Below are 12,392 nucleotides of genomic sequence, written 5' to 3'. Positions count from 1 at the left end.
CTATGTGCAATAAAGATGTCCAAAAAGAAGTTCTCTATTATAAACCTTTCAATCAAAACAAAGGAGATTCTCTCAACAAAACACAACACTATTTTTTCTGTCATTGGAAAAGGAATTTAAAAAGAGAATGTTGTGTAGACTGTAGATTTTCACCCTATAAATCCCCTTCAATGTTTTGTAATTGAAATAGGGTTCAGCAATGAAAAATGTTAAGAACATATGCTCTCCATTTTTACTATAGCATTAAATTGTTTAATTGTAATGGAGTAAATCTCATTTGATATTTGGTGGGAATGTTCTATCGCTCAGAAGAATCCTTCATATTAACAGGCTTGACAACAGTAAGAATCAAATGAAATATTACAATCCATTTAAAAATTAAACAAGTTTCATTTATACTGATGGCTCTTAAAACAAACTTTGAAAATGTTTGACATAAATTTCCAACAAATTTTATTTAAATTAACAATATAAAGAAGCAAGTATTGAATGATATAACAAAATTCCTCATGAGTTACAATTTTTACAGCTAAGATCTGTTGCATTTTATGTCTAATGAGATAATGGAAGATGTTTTCCCTTTGCAACTTCTCATGTGACTAATGAGGCCAATCCTTGACACACATCTGCAGTCTCATCTGTAATCATTATCACAGTTCAGATACATTCAGATTAATGGACTCAGTAATAATCCATATATATACCGACGGATCAGCCATCAAAGCCACCATCAATGCTGGTCTTGGTGCCTTCCTGGTCTTCCCTAAAAATAAACACTTTTGAAATAAGTGCACCCTGTGGCGATTACTGCTCAAACTTTCAAGCCGAAATTGAGGCAATTACCATAGCACTACAGATAGGGGAAAACAAATTATATGAAGGAGTGCAATCACCATCAGATATTGTTGTCTTTACAGACTCCCAATCCACTCTGCATGCACCTTACAGCAACACCTCAAACAGCCCAAGAGAGTTAACAACACTAATTGTGATAATCCACCAGATGATATCAAAATTAAATATCAATATCACACTACAGCGGATCTCTGGACACATTGGCATCATGGGAAATGAAAAGGCAGACAAGCTATCAAAGGCAGGTTCATCTATGGAACAACCAGACAGACCTGTAAGCTACCTCACCCTAAGGTCAATGTTAGTCAACAATCACAAAGAGGAGTGGCTCAACCAATGGGCATCAGGAAACACAGGCAGAGCCATGTATAAAGAAATTACTATGCCTAACAAACTGGACAGTATTAACTTCCTCCCCGCAAAGAACAATCTACAATTTTCCAACTAAGAACAGGACACACATCTCTATTAAATTACCATCTGAACAAAATAAACTCCACACAACTCCCCCTTTGCAGACACTGCGCCCACCCTTATGAAACCTTAAACCATATCCTCTTTGAATGCCCCTCCCTAATCCACCTTAGGCAGATCCTACTTCCACTACACTCCAACATAACCAACACCCTGTATGGCAGTGCTGAACAACTGAAGAAAACAGCCCACTTTTTTAGCGGCCCCCGAAAGGGGAAAAGACGCTATTAGTTTTGTGTGAAATGTCTGTCCGTCTGTCCCATTTAGATCTCGTAAACTAGTAAAGATATTGAAAATCCAAAATCACAATATTTTAGATCATTCAAAGTTCTGATGCAACGGCTCCTTTTTTTTTTCCTGAAAGCGAAAAATCTAATTTTTTAAATCAGTTATGCAAGCAGTTTTTAAAAGAGAAAAAGCTAATTAGTATGCATTTAAGACCTAATTTAAAACGAATAGTTATCTTGTAAACTTCATTTTCCTGAAACATTTTTTTAATAGCGGAAGTTTTTTTTTTTGTTTTTTTTTTGAGGATACAAATAAGAGATTAAGCATTTTCAAAACAATTACATTAATTATAAGACTTCAGTTAGGCCAGGAGAGGCACGGTAGCTGTAGCTGAGCGATAAAGCGCTTGGCTTCTGAACCGAGGGTCCCGGGTTAGAATCCTGGTGAAGACTGGGATTTTTAACTTCGGAATCCTTCGGCGCCTCTGAGTCCATCCAGCTCTAATGGGTACCTGACATTAGTTGGGGAAAAGTAAAGGCGATTGGTCGTTGTGTTGGCTACATGACACCCTCGTTAACCGTAGGCCACAAAACAGGTGAGCTTTATATCATCTGCCCTATAGACCACAAGGTCTGAAAGGGGAACTAGTTAGGCCAGGTTCACATCTAGCTTTGCATTCACTTGCACCTATCCTTTGATCTGCTGGACCATTGGGGCACTACACAAGATCTGTCAACCTTCTCTCTCCATTCTTATCTCTCATTTGTCTTTGACATAATTTTATTTGGATGTTCTTTCTGAAAATATTGAAGCCTGCCTGGGTGGACCACTTCGGGGGCCGATTTTGAGTTTGTGTTTCCACACAAACTGTCTTTGTAACCTTGTTTTCCTTGGCACAGTCTGCAAAAGAGCTCACAGCTCAGCAGCAATAAAAGCTGGCTAAAAGAAGAAGAAGACTCAGTAATAAACATTTCCAAGAAAAGTTTAAATTACCTTCAGTTTTGGACAGTGGGCAACCTGAATCCATCTCCATATCTGTACAACCTTCAGAGAAATCATCACAGATGATTTGTGAAAAGTCCAGAATGCCTAAACTGTCAAGATCTTTCCAAATGTCTGGATGTGCAACTTTAGAGAGGAGATTTTTCTCTTGTAATACTGAAATAAGATATAAAACAGTTAACATTGAGCTGCATTTGAAATTATTTTTTTTTATTACATCCATTGTTTAAACTTTTTAAATCATTAAACCTTGTGTTAAGACAGGAGATTTAGGCTCATTTTTTTTCTAAAAGAAATATCCTGTACTTTTATTAAAAAACAACAACAATAAATGTGAATCATTGAGGATTGAACCCTAACTGAAGACATTCTAAGGACATCATGCCACAATCAACTACTATCTGGCTTGTGACTTTTTAAATCTCATCTTCTGCTCTTCCTCTCTCTGTAAACTTTCTACCATAGGATCTTATAAATTACTGACCTTTTTTATAGTTAAATAGAGGTTTTAACCTTTGACCTCAGAAAAATTGTTCACAGAAACCTAAATTAAACCATATCCCTAGACTTATCCCTAGACTTATTCTCTCACTTAAAGCTGTGAATTATAAAGGTATATATAAAGACATTTCATGTCGCTCCTGGCCTTGTTTGCTAAGTGTCACCATGAAAACTAATAAAATCCACTATACTTACTCCCTCTGGATAATACTTGAATGACCTCAAGGACTACACTTTAACCCAAAGACCACACTAACTTACCCTAGGAACACACTGATTTACAACATAGACTATGCTTTAAATACCAAATGGACCTCACTTTTTACCATCAGACCTTATTGACTTAACCAAGGACAACACTTTAATACCTAATTGACCACATTTTATTGATTAATGGACCATACTTTTATTGCAAAATGGACAACACTTTAATTATGTCATAGATCACACTTCCCTTAGGACAAGGTCCACACCATTAACTTACTTATTAAAAGATAGTAAAATCAGTAACTCACCAAAAGATGGTGTAAGAATTCCAGTCAAATTACTTTCACTTTTATCTGAGTAAATGGAACAACTTTCTGAACTTGTGGAAAGGCTTGACAGACTTGACACAACAGAATCATTGTCTGGTATGTTGACGTCTTTGTGAATTGCTGTAATGTTTTTCAAATCCTCAAGCATGTCCACAGAAGAACTTGCTAGAAAGTCACAAACAAAAATAAATAAATATTTAAATAAATAATGTTTCTATAATGTAAGCAGAAGTGTTCAGCTTTTACTCATCTTAATTCAGTTTTTATTTATTTTAACTTGCATGATATAATTTATTTTTTTAATCCTATCAATTTATTATTTTAAACATTAGCAATCATCATCATCATCATCAAACTCTATTTCAATGAAGGCTTGAGAGGCTCAAATCCTCTCTTGCAAAAGCCCTGGACAGAAACCCTGCTGTTTTGCGTAGTGCATACATGTCACCATACAGGTCGAGAACTTTTGGTTTCCCAGACCTGTCAAGTCGGAGATCAGCAAGTCTGAGACACGGTTTCCTCCTCTTTCCCGCATCAGGGGCGCCATAAATCAAAATTTGGCCATAGCAGTGAGAGATATGAGCCAACAGGACACTGGCCTGTTCTTACTGTGCTATAATAGCTTGCTCAGGCCTGGAGAGCCTCCACCACTGGGAAGTGCAGTCAGGGCACCTCATGCGCTTCCAGACTCCATGGGCTTTTGTGGATTAAACCATACCCATAAGAGTGAGTGGCTGAATTTAACATTAGCAATAGTCTCAATTAAACAATGCAAATCAAAATAAAATGTTCATGACTAGAAATGGAAACATCAAGAATCTAGAAATGAACACTGGTGAAAAATGTCTGTAAAGTCTGTCAAAGAGCTTTAGTAGAGAAATAGAGACATGGTAGAAAAAAATGTCCCAACCTTAGCAGAAGTTAACTAATAGCTATGCTTGCGCAGGGTGCAGACACAAAATTTATGGCATATATTTATAGGCCTCATAAAGCCAAAGATATCAATTTAGAATCACCTAATTTCAAATACAACTCCAAGAAGACAAGAAAGTTACTAATGGTGTAGGTATGAGGTCAACCAACACATTGAAAGAACAGTTTTAAAATTCACTTTTATTTTTTATTTTCACAATTTATACTTTTGATATGGCACCAAAATTTTGTTTTGTTTTTTTTACTTAAAAGAAGGTATTTAAGACAGAGGCAAACATTTCACGAGTAAACCAAGCTTTATAGATAATATGCATTACATTTAGTTGAATAAGGGTATTTTCATTGAAAAGTTCACAGGATGATCCTGAAATTTGTTTTGCATGTTTCAAATGTTTCTTGAGCATCATTAGTCAAAGCCCAAACCGCCCACAGGACTGCAGGGGATGGTGTTGGCAGGGTTTGACCCAAGAACCATCAAGACTGTTGAAGGACAGTTCAGAGCCTTATCTAATAGCCTCTTAACCTCCTCAATGTTACAGTGCTATAATTTTCTATCTATCTCCTGACAGACAATTTTGTCTACTGAATGTTAAAATGTTCTATGTAAAAAGAACTTCAACAAAAAGCATAGCTATTTATTTTTCAATTTGTAATTGGAGATGTGTATTTCATCTGTTCACTCTGACCTACATGTAAATATTAATTAGACATGCAGTAATAGTGTTGTAGGTTTTCAATTGATTGCCCTTAATATTTGAAAAGCTCTGATATATTTATACTTGAGATTTATTGAAAGGATACTTCAAAATAATTATTAAAAAAAAAAAGCATGTTAGCCAATTACCAGTTTTTTTCCAACCTTTTGCATTGGAGTTCAAATCAAATACATTTGGTTTCTTTTCTTTAAGAAGACAGATGAATGTTGGGAACCACTTCGGTTCATAATGTTTAATGGATCGAAACATTTCCAAAAATAGATGAAGTGGTTTATATTTTTTACACTGTAATTGCTCGTAGTCATGCTACAAAATATAACAAAAAGATTACTAATCAAAATTTATTATTGTAACTGTTTTGAATTTAAAAGATGTCTGATTACTTTTAATTCACATTTAATTTATATGCTTGAATATAAAAGTATTATTATTGAAAAAAAAATCATAAATAAAAAAAAAAAAATAAAGAATAATTACAAATAATGAAATTTTTTTTAATACACAGGTCAAAACAAAAAAGGTAAAACTTACTTTACGAATAAAATTGTATGCTATAAGTTTCTGTATAATGTCGTAAATATCCTGGCAGGTTAGTTGTAACACACAGTCATTATTCATCAAGAGGAGGAAAAGGCTGATACTTTTACCTATCTGGACGTCTTTCCCATCTTCTAACTGTGAAGCGATGAAGAGGGATTCACCTGTAACAAATGTTTGTAAAATTTGAAGATTGTTGATGTATGTATAGTAGTATATAGATATCAAATGTGGATTATCTGTGTAAAAAAAAGTTAGGTTTGTTTATTATCTATCGATGGATGGAAATTGGGTTTATTCATTTATGACAACAGATTATTAAAAAACCAATATTTCTGAAGTCATATATTAAATATATTTCATGTCATGGAATTTGTGTTGCTGTAGCTCCAAATATTTGTACACACTGTGACGAGATGTTAATTAGTTATTATTTGGCTTGTTTATTTATGTCTAGGGGAAATTTTATTAATTTTATCCCGCTCACATATAAGATTTTGTACAGGCACACCGCAACTAACAGTAAGAACAGACCAATATTATACGTTTATAAATAAAATAATTTAATAAATGAAAGTTTACAAGAGATAAATGATTAAATAAAGTTATAATTAAGAAAATAAAAGAAGTAAAGGTGCTAATATCTAAAATAACTGTTCATCATGGATTGCTAATTATTGAGTGATTGGAGGAGAAGAATGTTCCTATGTCTGCTACTTATTTTTCTTAGCTGCTAGCTCCTGGGTCGTCTTCTGGCGGTCGTAGGACTGGCACTCAGAAGGATGAGTCATCCGGCTCTGTCTTAGGACGTCGGCTCGGGATATTCTCTATGCTGTAGGCAAGCTGGCTCTAGGGTGAGGCCGCTGCCTGTTTAGCAATAGAGAAGGTTGGTGCTGCAGACTAAGTTGTAGTGGGACGATCTCTCAGCTGTGATCTCTAGCTCGTAGAGAGCCGTGCTAACTCAACACCAGTTTATCTTCTGCTGCGAAGGTTGCTCTAATCTGTCGGCATTAGGCAATAACTATTGGGCAGTGGACAGTTTGGTCCGGGTACTGGGCAGATGATACTGGGCAGTATAGGGCACTGTGGACACTGGGCAATATGTTAGGGCCAAGGACAGGAGGCAATGCCTTCTTGCTAACAGGTATGTAATTGGGGGGGGGGGGGTATCTGGTGTGGTCTGCCTCGGTTACAGCTTTCTATGGAGATCTGGTAGTTGTAGCAATCGTGTGTAGTAACCAGGGGTAGCAATCAGGGGTAGCATTCAGGGGTAGCAACCAGGGGTAGCAACCAGGCCGTTTGTCCCTAATGAAATCTCACAACTAAACTTCCTAACAGAGGAGACTGTGTGAATCCTAGCGGGCCTAATTTGGAATGCTTTGGTCTCTCTCTATATATAGATGGGACTTTTCGTTTAACGGGTGGGGAAGAAAGCTAGCTGATTTTCTCACATGTATCGATGTACCGGAGATGTCAGGCGTCAGGTCAGCTTTATGGTCAATATTCGTTGCCTACTGTGAGAGTAAAGTCTTAAGCGAATATGTATCTGTCCAGCCCGAGTGCAATGCTATTCTTAGAGCGATGCGTATCCTGCGGGGGGGGGGGGGGGGGGGGGTAGGTATGAAAAGTTATTAGGCCGCGGAGCGACTTGTTGTGTGCTGGTCACCTGTCCAGCGGTCAATAATTAAAAGTTAGCCCTGGAGAGGCTAGTTAATGTTTTACGTCGAGATTCGTCCCGTGAGAAACGTGCGAGGGGGGATAAATCCTACAAGAAATTAGTTATGGGTGGACAAGAAAATAATTGTTTAAGTTAAAAATTAAAGTTTCTCACGGTTTGCTGGGAAAAACTAAAATGAACTTATGTATGCAAGTTTCGTATCGTCACACACACAAGTTGATAAACGATAAATATTCATCCAATTATCTCCCTTTAATTAGGCCTCTGACACTCTTATTTTTATTGTATTCATTGTGGACAACAGATGTTAGAACCTATTCTTATATGTGAAAACTAAATCCAGAATAATGTCTAGAATTTTCTACTCTCCATTTTAAGCCAATCCCATCAATAAAGTCATAGATAAGTCTTTCTTGATTCTTGCTACATTATTTACCCTTACTTTATAATCCTTTGAGGATCCACTAGATCCAACATCTCATTATTTATGTACAATGTTTCTAAAATGACAAAGGAAGATGTCCACGAGCAGGGTATGAACCCGGGACCCTGGAGACAACAGAATAGAAGTCCAGCATGCATACAGCAAGGCCAGGCAGTCAATGGACAAAATTCCAGAACTTGCAAGATTTCAATAAATTTATAATGTAGGAGCTATGATAGTGAAAGCTTAGAAAATGCTTTTGATTTTTCATCATAAATAAAGATCAGCAATCTATAAAAGTATCATATAGTTCTTTTGTTGTTGTTTTTGTATCCATTATTTCAATGTTGGCTTTCCTTTGAAAATCAGATAGCTCCCATGTAATGAGTGTCTTAAAATAACATTGCCTTATAAACATCCAACAAATTAAGAGAGGAAATCTAAATCATTTGACTGCCCAATAGTATTAAGTATGGAAGCCTAAATCCTATAGACAGGGTGCACTTCAAGTGCCATTAGAGTATGTACAGACTAATAATATAATTAGGTCACATCATATGGAGACAATTTTTATTGAACCTTCTTACCCAAATAAGTCCACAGGTGTGAGTTATAATTAAAAAAGGAAACAACAGAAACTGATATGAAATCCTCATTAAAAAATGTATAACCTAAAAGACAAAATAAAGTTATTTAAATATAACTAAACAGCTTAAATTTGAAAGTATGCTTTTTAAAATCTAGCTTTGTCTAGCTTTCTTTTTGTTCAATTGTATATATATATAGTTCTCAAACTCAAATTCAGTTGGAGTATAGAATTGTTTTTGGAAAGTAAAAAAGCTCTTTTACGTACCTGAGTTGTAAGAATCTTGATGTAAAATCTGAATAAACTCTAGCAAGAAATTATCATCTTCTAAAATGTCATCCAATAGCTTTGAAAGGCCTTTCTGTTGTTCTTTAGATTCTTCTTGGTACTTTTCAATTTGACTTTCTAACATAAAAAAAAATGAGGAAAAATGTTGTAATTAGAATTAGTTAATGGCACTATATTTTATTAGAAATTATGACCTGAGACCTACTCAACTTTATTTTAATTTTACTTGGTAGATTTTTTTCTAAACATCATATAGGTTATTTTCTACATTCTGTTTTACTTTCCATGTATCAATATGCAACATACACTCCTCACATAATTAAATTTTCAATAAATCTGATTAAAACAAATGTCATTTTGACATGTAGCTAACCCGATAAGCCAAAAACCAATGGATAAGCTAGTTAGTCTGTAGTTATGTACAGATATGTGTTGATAATTAAATAACTGTAGATGACTAATAAAATAACTAGTAGAATAACTAATGCGGCACTAGATATTATGTACAAGTTGAAAGTGAAGTGTATACACATTTGTAAACTTGAGACAAATAAGTCGATTACATAGACTCTCTATTTTTGTATCAATTAGTCTACAACACTGTACAAATCAAGTTTTATACAGATAAAAGAGACTTAAAATATAACATGGTTCTGTTTTCTCTAGTTTGACTGCTGAGCAGCAGTGTCTTTGTATGCATTATTGTCCAGTTCATCTAAGCAATAAAACAATTATCATTAGTAAGATGAAAAAGTAAAATATCCCTATCAGACCTAGTAATCTAAAGAGAAGATGATGTAAAGCTCATCTGTTTCTATGGCAAATGGTTAACAAGGGTATCATGTAGCCATCTCAATGACCAACTGCCTTTACTTTCCAAAACTAATGTCAGTTTTCCATACATTTGGGTGAACTCTGGATAATCAAAAAAATTCTTAAATTCTAAATCCCAGTCTTCACCAAGATTTAAACCTAAAACCCCTCAGTTCAGAAGCCAAGTGTTTTACCACTCAGCCATAATTTTTTTTTGAAATACTAGTACTTGCTATGTTTGTGACATACTTACTATGAATATGACTGACTTACTATCGACCAGATGAGAATGACTTCAATCATAGTAATTTAAATAGAGGGTAGAAGGACAAAAAGGGAATAATGACATGTGACAGCAAACATTTTTGTTGGAGTAAACTATTTCAAGAGGTTGATGGTTGGAAAAACTTGAAAATGCCTACAAATTGTTTTTAAAAGTTAATCAATGTTCTGGAAAACTATGTTATCTCATCTGTGATCTGGATAAAATAACTTGCATGCATTATAATGAAACTTGCACAATGTAATAGTTAGAGTTAATTAAATCTCTTAAAAGCAATGTAAAGATTGAAGCTCCTTTCTCTTTACTATGGAAAAATACTTTATTTTGATGACATTTTTAGATGTAATGAGATAATTGTACCTTTATTTAAAAAAAAATATATGTTGACTATCAAAATTTTCACTCAGAGAGAGACAGACAGAAAGATAATGCCATTTATTAAATAATATATATAACTACAGCTTTAAATAAGCAATGTTATGTAGTTAACTTACTCAAACTTAAATTTAACATTTCACTTTTACTTGCAAGAATGTCAAGGACATCTGGACGTAAATATTCCATAAAGACATCTCTGAGAGAGCTAATGATTATTTTTAAATCTTCTATGTCTTCCATGATATTCTGACAACATAAAAAGTAGCCTATCCTATAAACATACAATAATTAGAATAAAGTTAAATTGTATTGATAATGATCAGGTCTGAATAATTTCTATTTCTCTGGGTTGAGTATACATGCAAGATCAAGTTGATATCTACAATCTATTATTACAAAAATAGATGCTCTAAATGTAGTCTAGAATATTCTTGATCATGTACATGTAGATCTAACTAAGTCAGACATGTTTAAATACATTTTTTTATTAGTATTATTATAATGACTATTACTGTATAATAATAAGGCTTATCTTCAAGTCTGAAGATTAAGGAGGAATGCAGTATTTCACATGGCTATGCAGTCATAAAATAAAATATTCTCCTCCAGCCTGCGCTCAGTATTTTTAAAGTGGTAATCTAGATATTGCATGAAGCTTTATTTTCAGAGTTTCCAAGGCCATATAAAGAGTATAGAGCCCAGTCTGCCCAAATACTATAAGTTACTGTTAGAATCTGAGTTAACTGGCTTAGTGTACCCTATCCGCTGTAGCCTACTGTAGGCTACAGTGTAGGTCTATAAGACTCATTCTGTTTGTAATTAATGAAATCGCTATTATCCTAGATTCTAGTTCTTGTCATAATATCAAAATAAGTCTACACAGATCAGGTCACTTATGTTTCTACAAACTATATATTAATATATAGGGTAACAGTATAATGCTGTTCACCTCCCTATTCTTTCTGTGGTCTTATCGTATACAATAGGCTCATAAACCTACACTCAAAAGCTCTACCTTCTTCGTTCTCTTTCTTCTTCTTCTTCGTTCTCAAAAGCTCTACCATTACAAATTATTATAAAGCCTAAAAAAATATTTAGTTTTTACTGTCTCTTATCAATGCTGTAATAGAAGCAACACCATATAGTCTGTGATGGTACATTTTTTTAAAAACTTAATAATAATTTGCGATGCTTAAGCTTTTGAGTGTAGGTTTATGAGCTATATTGTCTACGGCTATGGCAAAACCACAGAAAAAACAGGATCGGAGGTGAATGGCATAATTGCCATAATATAAAATTACCTTTTAACTCTTACTCATTACTCAGCTTACTGTTATTGTTATTCAAGGCACGGAGGTGGTGCAAGAAAACTTTAAATCTAGACTTTTAGTGTTACACTCTGAACTCTGTATGTCAGTATGTGTATCTAGATATAGAATCTAGTCTAGATATATTTTTTTTGGGGGGGGGGAGGGGGGAATTAGACTTTGATCTAGATCTAGACTAGAGCCCGGACTAGATGAGTAGAGAGTAGATCTACTAGTACTAGTCTTACTAGAGTTTCTAGAGTCCTAGTTAAACTAGTTACATTACTAAGTTTAAAGTTAGTAGTGACTGTAACTTACTCAAAGTCACTCAAAGTACTGTAAGTTTAGTCTATAGATTACTTACAATACTAATACTAGCTAGACTATAGGTATAGTTAGATATCTAGTATTTATACTACTAATAAATCTAATTTATAGGTATTTAGATAATCTAGATCTAGACAATAGACTACACTTCTAGAGATCTAAATTTAACAAATCAGTGTAATTAATCAGCTGTTTTGTGTTTATTTTGATATCGGATATCACTTAGTCTTCTAAATCTGGGTCTATATATTTGGAAGGGGCAGTAACTCTCACAGATTTAGTATAACCTATATAATATACTAGACATATGTTACCCGCGACCCGCGGGTCTTTATTTGCGCATTACTGTCGATATAGTCACTGAGAGTGTTTTGTAAACAATTAAACGAAATAATAATGTAATAAAGCGAATGTGTCAATGTAAAAATTGTGTGAATGAAGCTATCAAATCAAAATAGCTAATAGGCTTAAATCCATTTTTTCAAATTAAAACATTTGCTTGTAGGCCTACATATATTTGATTAAA

General features: G+C 34.3%; 1 protein-coding gene across 5 annotated transcripts in view; it reads right to left on the bottom strand.

Moving 5' to 3' along the window:
• LOC106068471 (antiviral innate immune response receptor RIG-I-like) overlaps positions 1-12,112 on the bottom strand; it is a 30,350-nt gene extending 18,238 nt beyond the window's left edge. The window contains exons 1-7 of one of the 5 annotated variants that reach the window (XM_013227838.2): positions 11,534-12,112; positions 10,349-10,503; positions 8,738-8,875; positions 5,777-5,946; positions 5,374-5,551; positions 3,576-3,761; positions 2,551-2,715 (exon numbers count right to left, since the gene is read on the bottom strand). In XM_013227838.2, coding sequence (XP_013083292.2) covers positions 2,551-2,715; positions 3,576-3,761; positions 5,374-5,551; positions 5,777-5,946; positions 8,738-8,875; positions 10,349-10,472 — 961 coding nt within the window. In that variant the 5' untranslated portion in view covers positions 10,473-10,503; positions 11,534-12,112. Of the gene's footprint in view, positions 1-2,550; positions 2,716-3,575; positions 3,762-5,373; positions 5,552-5,776; positions 5,947-8,737; positions 8,876-10,348; positions 10,504-11,533 lie in introns of those variants that run through there. The other 4 variants (XM_013227836.2, XM_013227837.2, XM_056010231.1 and 1 more) reach the window with 4 other exon arrangements.
• Between the last annotated feature and the right edge of the window lie 280 nt (positions 12,113-12,392).

The sequence above is a fragment of the Biomphalaria glabrata genome, chromosome 1 (assembly GCF_947242115.1).
Source record: "Biomphalaria glabrata chromosome 1, xgBioGlab47.1, whole genome shotgun sequence".
Taxonomy (NCBI): domain Eukaryota; kingdom Metazoa; phylum Mollusca; class Gastropoda; family Planorbidae; genus Biomphalaria; species Biomphalaria glabrata.
The sequence above is the reverse complement of the archived record's forward strand: the minus strand, read 5'-3'. Positions and strand labels throughout refer to the sequence as shown.